The sequence below is a fragment of the Sardina pilchardus genome, chromosome 15 (genome assembly GCF_963854185.1).
Source record: "Sardina pilchardus chromosome 15, fSarPil1.1, whole genome shotgun sequence".
In the NCBI taxonomy this organism is placed as follows: Eukaryota; Metazoa; Chordata; class Actinopteri; order Clupeiformes; family Clupeidae; genus Sardina; species Sardina pilchardus.
The window spans coordinates 5,214,698-5,224,860 of record NC_085008.1 but is presented as its reverse complement, the minus strand read 5'-3'; the positions used below and the strand labels follow the sequence as shown (position 1 = coordinate 5,224,860).

Genomic DNA, 10,163 nt, shown 5'->3' with positions numbered 1-10,163 from the left:
GTAATAGATCCTAAACACAATTACAGCACAGGGACAGATTCTACTTATGAAGACGAATGAAGGAATCATGCTTTTAATGGAAAAAGCATGTGCAACACATAAAGAGAGAGAGAGAGAGAGAGAAATGCTGTGTGCAATCAGCCAAGGGAAAAGATGAGCGAGTTATAAATGCAGTATCATCCGGTATATCCGCTGTTCCTCTTTAGGCATGGCTAATGTGGTGGCACAGAATCATCTCCGCAAAGAAACCAGCCCTCTCGCAACGCCATGATCAAAAGAAGCCACTGATATCCTCCTGTGGTCTCAATGGCCTCCACTGTCACTGACACTGAATGCACCACACATGAACACATTTACATAGGGGAAACCGGAGGAGACTTAAATATCTTTTTTTCCCCCCCTCTCTTATAAACTTCTCGTCAGTGCCCTCTTGTTTGTGTTTTGTCTTCCTTTTCATCCATTTGGAAACATCAAAGACGGCGCCCGTGATGTTGATGGCCTCCAGCATGACAGAATGTCAGCCCTCTGAGCTTAATATAACCGTCTGTCTTGAAATGATGCCGCACTGGGGAAGAAAACAGGGCGTTTTGGGATGGCCGCCACCAGACCCTGTCCACAGGCATTGTTGACTGCCATCCCTGCCACATCAACTGCACTCGGCAAGCACGCACCCACACCCTCTTCACGAATCTGCATGGTGTTTCAAAATGCAGTCAAAAGATTAAAGCAGACAATGCCACAACACATTTCTCTTCCAAAGGGCATCATTTGGCCCCCTGTTGTTACAGAGACCGCAAAGGTTCACCAAATGACCCCTAATATAGAAGCATATCTGTCCACCGTATGGGAGCGCGGACTGCCAGTAATACTTGTGATTATCACGTCGTTTCGGAAATGTGACAGGGGGCCCCACTTAGAACAGCAGGATGCTGGGAGGTGATGGGTGAAGCAGAGAGCTCTGTGCCTGGTTGGAAATGACAAAGGCTAGAATCCTCAACCGTACAGTGCATCAAAACAACCCCCCCTCCTCCCCGAACCACAGGGAAGTCCTGTTCAGTTCATAAATAAAGTTGAGTAGAGGAAGATGAAAGTAGAATCGGGGAAAAATAGCAGGCTGTCTTTGGTCAGTGAATCGGTCACTTTTGCATTTCATTTTTCTCAATCTGTGTCAAGGAGGTAATTTTGACAAATGGCAAGAGGGAGAGAATGGCATATTGTGGAGCTCGAACTTGTTAATTTTTTTTTCCCTGTACACTGCCACAGATGGAAACAAAGCTCTTCAGTGTCACAGTCATAAATGAGTCACACAATTTCAATAACCAATTTCACCCCAGTGATTCCTGCACAGAAATGTCATTCTGAAAGTTTCTGTCTCGATCTTAGCCTGAATGCGTTTGTTTGCATTGCTTTTGCTCCTCTTGTTTCTCATAGCCCTTCTCCATTACTGATGCACAAATCCTGAAACTCAAGCGACCTTCTGTGGGTTATTCTGTCTGTTTTTTCATTCCGTATCAGAGATAGGAAGTATCTTATTTCCACATGTCTCCTGCCGGCAGTCACCACCTTTGCCCACAGAGGAAGGTTACATCTCCATGTGAGGCAGGCCTGTTTGACTCCACAGCCTCCCCCTCTCATTTCTGACCACGGGCCCTTTCCGGCCCTCACTTTCAAAGCCTCACAAGATAACCTTGTCACACCTGTGAAGAGGGAGAGCAATAATGAAAAGGAGGGGAGAGAGAGAGGATAGGTGTTTTTTTTTTGCATCCATGCAGTCATTTGACTCCCAGAAAGAGGAAGTATCTTTTCCTAGCGAGATTCCGTGTCCACCTGGGAGCGTGGCATCTCAGAGGAGGCGTGAGGTTCAGGACTGCAGACAGAGAGAGTCAACACCTTCATTGCCATCAAAGGGCCTTTATGCAGAGAGCACAGTATCAGAGGAGAAAGTGCAGGAAAGGTTAGCTGCCCACTGACATGAATCGTATCAACAGGTGGAGGGCTGAACATAAGAGAGTCTTAGTTGTATGATGGCACAGTAATACCAGTAAAACATTTCATATGTTTCTAGTGATATACAGTAATTTTCCCTTGCCAATTGCACACTGGAGTTATAAAACAAGAACAGACTGATATATACATTTGTGTGAAAGTAATAATAGCAGCATATATGTAATATGAAGCAAGTGTAATATAATACTTTTTTATGATATCATTGATTAGAAGATGGAAAAACACTCAGAAGAGCCATTCAGACCCAAGTAGGCTTATTATCATTATCCGTCTGCCAAGGAGGTTATGTTTTCTTCGGGTCTATTTGTTTGTTTGTCTGTCTGTCTGTTTGTTCGCAAGATAACTTAAAAAGCTATGGATGGATTTTTATTACATTTTCAGGAAAGTTCTGAAATGACCCCAGGAAGAAACGATTAAACTGGGAGTGATCCGGATCACCGTCCGGAGGCAGTTATGTTTTCGCTTGGCAGAGGTCTGCGGTCTTGGAGTGCTTTTCTAGTTATTATTATTATGATTAATAATAATAATAATAATAATTATTATTATTATTATTATTATTAAGTGATCATAATTAATTCAAGAATTTCAGACAAATAATAAACAAGAGCAACAGGTATGCATTCATTTGGATAAGAAATATATTTGTGATATAAAAACAGATATACAGACTCATAATACAATTTTACAATACAGTGCAATGTCTTTGTTAACCCTGAACTGAGACCTTAAAACATTTTAAACAAGCTCATAAGAATAAAATACTCAGAGGTAGATGGGACAATAGAGGTATATTGACCTGATTTTACCTGAAGTGACCTGATTTAAATGCTATACAGCCTGCTGCTCACCATCTTCTCCCTCCCTTTACACTACTCAGTACCTCATTGACCTTTAACCTTTAACCAGAAGACAAGGAAGCCACCCAGGATGATCCCACTGACGAAACACGAGATGGCGATAGCATGATCTGTCTTGGGCTTGGGAGGGCATGATACACTCTCCACTCGGTAAAACGCAATTGCAGCAATGCTACATATCTGTGGAAGACAGAAGGATTTACAGATGAATATAAATATGTGTACTGTGTTTAATGTTGGTTTGAATTCAGTATTGCAAGTGAATTGAAATAAAACATTATGACATTTACACCTGGAAAGGGTCACAACACAGCACAGCACTTAAACACAGGGCAAAAGAAAGTTTTGTTTAATCTTGCTGCTCTGTGGTAAGAACAAGTGTGCTTAATAATACATGATAGTTACCCATCCTCCCATCTTGAGAATCCAGTCGAGTAAGTTCTTCTTGAAGTAACTGAGAGTCCAGGAGAATATGTCTGCCACTGCTCCAGTAATATCACTCACCTAAGAATACAAATAGACAAACTAACATTTAAACCTGGACGCAAATAAATATTTTATGCATTCTCATTCCATCTATACAGCCTACATTTTTAGAGAAGAAAACAAACCTAATCCAAGAAAGGACTTTGCAGTGTGCATAAGGAACGATGCCAGATTTTAGATTACATAGGCTACATAAGTATTTTGAATATTATATGTACAATGTGTGACATTTTCTGGCGCAGTCAAAACTTTTTTTGGTTCATGCCCTTGGGCTGTTTGGGAAAGACTGTTGTAAGCAGCAAAGTTTACCTCTCCTGCTATCTTTGCCACAGTGTAGAATAACATAGCAATCCTTCCCCAGTTCACATCTCCATCAGCAAACACCTTCTCGACCAGCGTCTGGAAGAAGTCTTTCTTTTTTGGGTTGTTAATGAATCCTTTACGAAATCCATCTAATTTACTTGAGAATAATTATGGTAATGAAGTTAACACGCATCGTCAAAATGACTTAGCAACTTGACAAAACAACTGGATAGTAATAGGACCGATACTCACTCATTCAGTTCTTTGCCATACTTCTTTACAAGACTATCTCCAACAATTATCATCATGTCACCAATCTCATTTGCCAGGATCTCATCCCCTTTGCCATCTAAAGGCTCTGGTTCAGGTAGGGACGGCATTTCACCAGCAGGCACTTCCTTCAGCTCCTCCTGCATGACCCTGATAGTACAAGTACAAGCGTGATATGGAAGGGATACATTTTGCATCACTAGATGTACACTAGCAACATTATTACACTATATGAACTTAGAGGCACCATCTCATTGCAGGACATAATATTGTATTGCTTGGTTTGAGGAGATAAACTGAAGTCAGCATTTGGCCAATAAAATAAAATCAATCCCCTGAAATCACTCCCCTAAAACATGGCAAAAGTAATGACTTTTTGTTCAAAAAATGTTTTTCTTTCATCGTGAAACTGCAAAATTAAATTGAAACTAACCTCAACAATATGACTTGTGCCATTTGTTCATCTGTTCAACAAGTAAATGCATATATTATGATAACCTTTTACATTTATGATTCATAATGACAAAAAAATCTTACAAAATAAAAAAAAACCCCAACTTACCATTAGTACTTTCACATGACATAGCACCTACTTCACCTTGAACTACCCAGCCTACGTCTTATACAGGAACAACAAGTTTCCTTGGTGAAACACTAGCAATCAGTAATCAAGAAAACAGTAATCTTCAAAATTCAAAATTGTCAAAATCCTCAATCATGTGTAGCTCCTGGCAGATGACAGAGTATACTGTTCAGATGTTAAGTTTCAGCCTGTTCTATCTATCTTCTGCAGAATTAGATTTTCCCTCATGAAAAATGGAGACGTATGAGCTCTTTTCAAAATGACTTCCTGTTTCAGTTTATTGTAATTATGACATCATGTTAAAGTCACAGGGGACTGTTTATTTTTTCACCGTACGACTTTGAAATAGGCCTATGGACATGTTTATGTTTTTTAGCAGGCATTTGACATCAATGAACATTACATTAACATTAGAACGAATGGTTTAAAGTTAAGTTGTGGTCTAATTTAAAAAAAAAGTCATAACAGTAACCATAAACATATACAAAACACAGGTCTGTTAGCTAGATGCAAGGTAAACAGAAACCTTTTGTGGATCCCTGCAGGAAAGCAGAAGCTAGCCTAACAGAAGAGTTACATGTGTCGTATTAAAGACCAGTAGAGGAGAGGAGCCACTGCATTCTGAACAATCTGCAATGGTCTCACTACTCAAGCAGAGAGGCCAGTTAACAATGCATTTCAATAATCCATCTTGGAAACAACCATGGCCTGCACAAGAGACTGTGTGGCATACTGTGTTAGATAAGGTCTGATGGTGAAGGATACAGACATGACTCTGCGACTGAGGCTACATGCTCAGATACATTTAGTAGGTCATTGGAACATCCATGTTATGACCCTTTGTTGCTCGGGGCAGTTAAGATTAACCAAGCTGGATGCTGATCTGGAAAATAGCTGTATCAGTTGAATATAGTCTTTTAAGACTGAACATTAGCATGGGGAGGCTGCGCTTTGTTACCACTGCACAAGAGGCGTGATATATGGGCATCATTCAAATGACTCCATACGCATGGATAGTCCTTCAACCAATCAGACCAACGATCCGGTGCGTCTATTGGATTTGCTAGTTTCTGATTGGAGCCAAGGTTCTGGCAGGGAACAGAGGAGATAGATGTTCGGGTTTCCAGCCTGAGCTGCCGGCCGAAATCAAAATTCGCTGGAAGATCAGGCAGGGATTGTAAGTTGAATACGGAATTTCAAAATGACATACAGGTTATACTATATGAAGTTGAGAGACATTTTAATGTTCCACATTAGAAACACTGACAGGTTTATGTATTGTCATTGCATTAAGGTAATGACGATATTTAATAAATATACAGTATATATAAATAAAAATCCTCTGGAATACCCAGGTTTTTTTTTTATGTATTCAGTTCAGCAAAAGGGTTGACTGACTCCTTTACAACTAACCAATATTATAGCAGCCTACTTAAAATGTTTACAAGCGTGTGACAGATAATTGCTCAGTGGTCCACAGCAAGCACCAAGTGTTAAGTGTCCTCAGGAATATCAGGTGAATTATGAGAAAACTGGAAAAAATGAGACCACTAAGAAAGCATTGGATAAGTATTCTATTTGTCATATAAAAACAGATAACATACTGTATGCAACATTATATGTGTCTGTTGTTTCACTTTGGCATTCAATTTAGTGATGACTTAAATATTTTAAATATCTCAAAATATTTCTTTAAATTAACCCACATTAAATTCATAATAGTCCTTCAGGTAAATAATAATGAGTTTTGTACCAGGAAGCACTGGGATATGAATTCTACTTGTCATATAAAACAGTTTCAAATATGCAACATCATATCACTTTGGAAATCAAATTGTTCAGTTGATTGCTTAAATATTGCACAAAACAGGAATAAAAAAAGGATCCTCTGTTCATTCATTAAATCTAGAACAGTCCTTTATAATGTAAACTGTTTGCAATTAATAGAAAAAGAAAAAAGAAACAAGACATGAATGCAAAATAAAAAAATTACTAGCTTGGAGCAAAGAGGTAGATTCCAAGTTACCTGATAAAATCTGTCACTATTCTTCATTTATCATTTATGTATGGCACTTAAGTGATTTGAACCCTGTAACTATTCTAGGAAACAGCTGCTAACTATTCTAGGATTGCTGGTACAATGTTTCATTTTAGCCCTTGAAATTCCTCTCTAAAAGATATGGATGAAATTCACATAGAAATGTGGAAACTCTGTATCGATTCAAAATATAGTGTCCTATGCTATGACTATGCTACGACAAAAATACTCTCCTACTTGGAAAGCGTACTAAAAAAAGTCATCCATTTCAGAATCTTCAAAGAATCTTGTTCATTGCAAGTTTGTCTCAGCCTCTCATCCCCTTTCTTCTCTCTCAGTGTTTTCCTTTGCCTGTTAGCCAGAGTACAACGCAGCTACCCAAAGCAATTCCACCAACAAAACAGGTAATGCCAAGAACAGGTAAAGCTGACTGCTCTGGTGGGTACAGTGCTGGTAGACTCTCAATCCGGAAGCATGCAATTGAAGCAATGCTACATATCTGTGGAAGACACCGGGATTTAGACATAAACATTATGTATATCTATGCATCTCTACTGTATGTATTGTCACAATATTTTGATTGGCAACATATTTACAACTTCTACACAAAACACGACAGTAAAAAAAAACACTCAAAAAAGGGAGACAACTGAGTATGAAAACGTCATTGTACAACATTGTATCATCAGTTCTTTGGATTCACCTTTTCACCCTACACATTGGATATGTACTTGATGTCTTCCTTCTGAACACTACTTACCCATCCTCCCATCTTGAGGACCCAGCTTAGTAAGTGCTGCTTGAAGTAATCCAGAGTCCAGGAGATCATTTCTGTGACCCGTTCAGGCAAACGAGCCCACAACATCTATAGGACCACACATACAGATGACACTCGAAATATTCACAGAAATAAATGAGCAGCATTTTGCAATTTTTCTGTTCAATATTTACAACTTGTAGGTGGAATGCAAGTCTCACTCCCATCAACAAGGTTAACAAGCCAATCCATTTAACTAACAGGGGAAAAGCAATTTACCTTTCCAGCCAACTTTGCTATGGCGTAGAATAAAACGACAATCCTTCCCCAGTTAATGTTTCCATCAGCAAACACCTGCATCACCAGCTTCTTGTAGATTCCTGTGTCTTTCGGACTTCCAAGGATTTTTCTGGCAAACCCATCTATCGTGCTTTGGCATAAAGGAGGGAACATGGTTAGGACTCAAACCAATTGTGCTCAACACAATTTCAAACTTAGGATGGTCAGCAGTATAAAAATTCTGAATTTCAAAATAGTGAGCTTGAAACTCACTCATTCAGGGCTTTGTGCTTCACAAGATCATCCCCAATGATTTTGATGGTTTGAGCCAGCTGGGCTGTCAGTATCTCATCTTTGGCATGCAGAGGCTTCGGCTCAGGAAGAGGGGGCACTATCTCTGCGGGCACTTCCTTCAGCTCATCCTTCACAACCCTGAAAGTGTGAGAGAGAATGTGAGTGTGTGTTTGTTTGTGTACGAGTGGTGACTGAAAGTGACAGAGAAAGAGATAGAGAGCAATTCTAAGGCATGAGATTTGGGTCTCATCAAGCAATATCCAAACGAATTTCCTCTCATTTGTGTTCATATCCATGTTTTTCTTTATTTAGTTTAGTACCAATATATTTTTGGGGGATTCACCAAAGTTTTCTTATGTTTGCCTTATGTGTGTCAGTAGCACACCTACCAAAACAAGAGAAGAACGTCTAATTGTCACAGTCCACCAATTGTTTATCCAACACGGAAACACAGACAACATTTATCCAAGGAAACATGTTTTGAGTTTAACATAATAAACGCATGAATATAATAACATATCTGATCTGCTGATAAACCCCTTGGCATTTATTAATCTGTTTCCTGCTTTAGGAAATAGCTCACCAGCAATAGTTGGCTAGTTAAGTAGCTTAGGCTACTTTGGTGTTTGCATCCGAGTGGCGTGACTTGATGCATGCCCAATGTTTAAGGGGACTGTCTCATGCTTATGTGACATGCACCTCCTCCATTTTACAATCAAATGGGATGCATCATTCAGCATGCCTCAACATTAGATTTTGGTGGTCAAGATTGGCTGTTGCATCTGATGTTGACTCCTCTTATTTCTAAATCTCTTACCAGGAAATTTAAGAGAATATGTTAATGCTGTATAGGGCAATGTTCATAAACATCATTAAAGCATGTGCCAGACTCAAAGGAACCTTGAGCTTATAATACATGAAACTGTACATGCCTTCATGACTGCAAGAGTGAACTTTGAATTTCATGGCTGTAAAAGTACATGTAATAATACCTTACAGGGCACAAGGTATGTTGAAGGCGGTTGGAAAACACAATACACATTGCATTGCATAAACAGGAAAATATTTCCGTAGGCATGTGGTCTAGACGTGGGGGATGGGCCAGCGCTGCATGCTATCACACTCTTTAGCTCATCAAACAGTTGTACTCATGAAACAACTCACTATGTCCAAGAAAAGTACACTTGGAGGAAATGCATATTTCCGTACGGAATACCTCTAGTTTGTGTCACTGAGCTGAGAGCAGGAGCAGATTCCCTCAATTAATCAACTTAAACCTTAGCATAATAAACCATGTGAACCATGTTCCCATGATAAGTTGCATTATGAGTAGTCAGGTACTTATCACAAACAAACCATGTTCCCATGATAAGCAGCACAATGTGGTGTAGTCAGGTGTTTATGTTACAAACAATGACATCATGAGTCAAGTGATACCACTAATGACAGAACTGAAACTAACCTCATCATGATAGCCTCTGTAATCTGCTCATCTGTTAGAAACAAAGTTACCAAGTTAATGCAAAGTTACTGTGTCACTGATAAGTGTATTTAGAACTGTGCATCTAATTATGATTATTTGTGACAACTAAATAAAACTGAGTAACAAGACTCACCGTTAGCAGTTCCTCCGCATGCCATTTTAGAGGAGTAGGCTAGCCTAGGCTATGTTTCCTGAAGTTCAGCACAAATGGATGTCTGCCTACTGACCACTGCTGTAAGTTGAAATATCCTGTGACTGTAAATATCACAAGAATGTGCTGTGTCGGAGATGACAAATGGCACACAAGACGCTTAGGCTGTTAACTTTCTGCCCAGTATCCTTTCTCTCTCAATAGTTTCTCGTCGGTTGAAGAAAGAGTAAGGGATAGCCAGTTCTTTACAACTTTTCAAACCTCACTTCCTGCTTCCTTCATTTACCCTATGACCCATGACATCATCTTAAAGGGACAGAGGACATTTTCTGCAAGATCAATATGACATAATGTGACAGATGAGAGCTGAAAGGAAAAACAGGGTCCTTGTGCTTGCATATGCTGAAGTTTGTTCAGATGTTTGTTCACTGTACAAATACCTGCGGCGTTTGAAGTTTTTCCTCCAATTACACGCGATTGATGTGAGCATGTGTGTAGGCGTGTGAGCAGAATAGTTTGTTCTCAGCAAATTATAGGTTCCCCTTTGTACCTCCTGGTAGGCCTATCTGGGACCAGTCAGGCAGTGTCAGTGAACCTCCCTGATCTGATAGGTTGATAAAGGCATCTATCTATACACCACTGAGATCAAAGCTAG

General features: G+C 39.6%; 2 protein-coding genes across 3 annotated transcripts; both read right to left on the bottom strand.

Moving 5' to 3' along the window:
• Window positions 1–2,627: 2,627 nt before the first annotated feature.
• On the bottom strand, window positions 2,628–4,754 carry LOC134102355 (apoptosis regulator BAX-like). Of its 2 annotated transcripts, XM_062556438.1 has the most exons (6): window positions 4,486–4,754; window positions 4,357–4,387; window positions 3,906–4,073; window positions 3,660–3,810; window positions 3,270–3,368; window positions 2,628–3,044 (listed from the first exon to the last, which is right to left on the bottom strand). In XM_062556438.1, the coding sequence occupies exons 1-6, from the start codon at window positions 4,505–4,507 to the stop codon at window positions 2,889–2,891; spliced, it is 627 nt and encodes a 208-aa protein (XP_062412422.1). In that variant the 5' UTR covers window positions 4,508–4,754; the 3' UTR covers window positions 2,628–2,888. The 2 variants fall into 2 exon arrangements, with proteins under 2 accessions (XP_062412422.1, XP_062412423.1); XM_062556439.1 differs by lacking the exon at window positions 4,357–4,387.
• Window positions 4,755–6,065: 1,311 nt separating this feature from the next.
• On the bottom strand, window positions 6,066–9,774 carry LOC134102354 (apoptosis regulator BAX-like). The gene is made up of 6 exons (XM_062556437.1): window positions 9,491–9,774; window positions 9,337–9,367; window positions 7,854–8,012; window positions 7,581–7,731; window positions 7,305–7,409; window positions 6,066–7,043 (listed from the first exon to the last, which is right to left on the bottom strand). Exons 1-6 carry the CDS (start codon window positions 9,513–9,515, stop codon window positions 6,879–6,881), a joined length of 636 nt encoding a protein of 211 aa, XP_062412421.1. The 5' UTR covers window positions 9,516–9,774; the 3' UTR covers window positions 6,066–6,878.
• Window positions 9,775–10,163: the final 389 nt, after the last annotated feature.

Bases quoted from the DNA above. Each gene is read 5' to 3' on its own strand.
- LOC134102355 (XM_062556438.1), bottom strand. From the start codon at position 4,507: ATGTCATGTGAAAGTACTAATG. The intron at 4,388-4,485 runs GTAAGTTGGGGT...CTTGTTGAACAG, and splicing joins GTCATGTGAAAGTACTAATG to ATGAACAAATGGCACAAGTC. The intron at 3,369-3,659 runs GTAAACTTTGCT...TTGTATTCTTAG, and splicing joins TGGCAAAGATAGCAGGAGAG to GTGAGTGATATTACTGGAGC.
- LOC134102354 (XM_062556437.1), bottom strand. From the start codon at position 9,515: ATGGCATGCGGAGGAACTGCTAACG. The intron at 8,013-9,336 runs GTTAGTTTCAGT...TCACACTTTCAG, and splicing joins ACAGAGGCTATCATGATGAG to GGTTGTGAAGGATGAGCTGA. The intron at 7,732-7,853 runs GTGAGTTTCAAG...TTTATGCCAAAG, and splicing joins AAGCACAAAGCCCTGAATGA to CACGATAGATGGGTTTGCCA.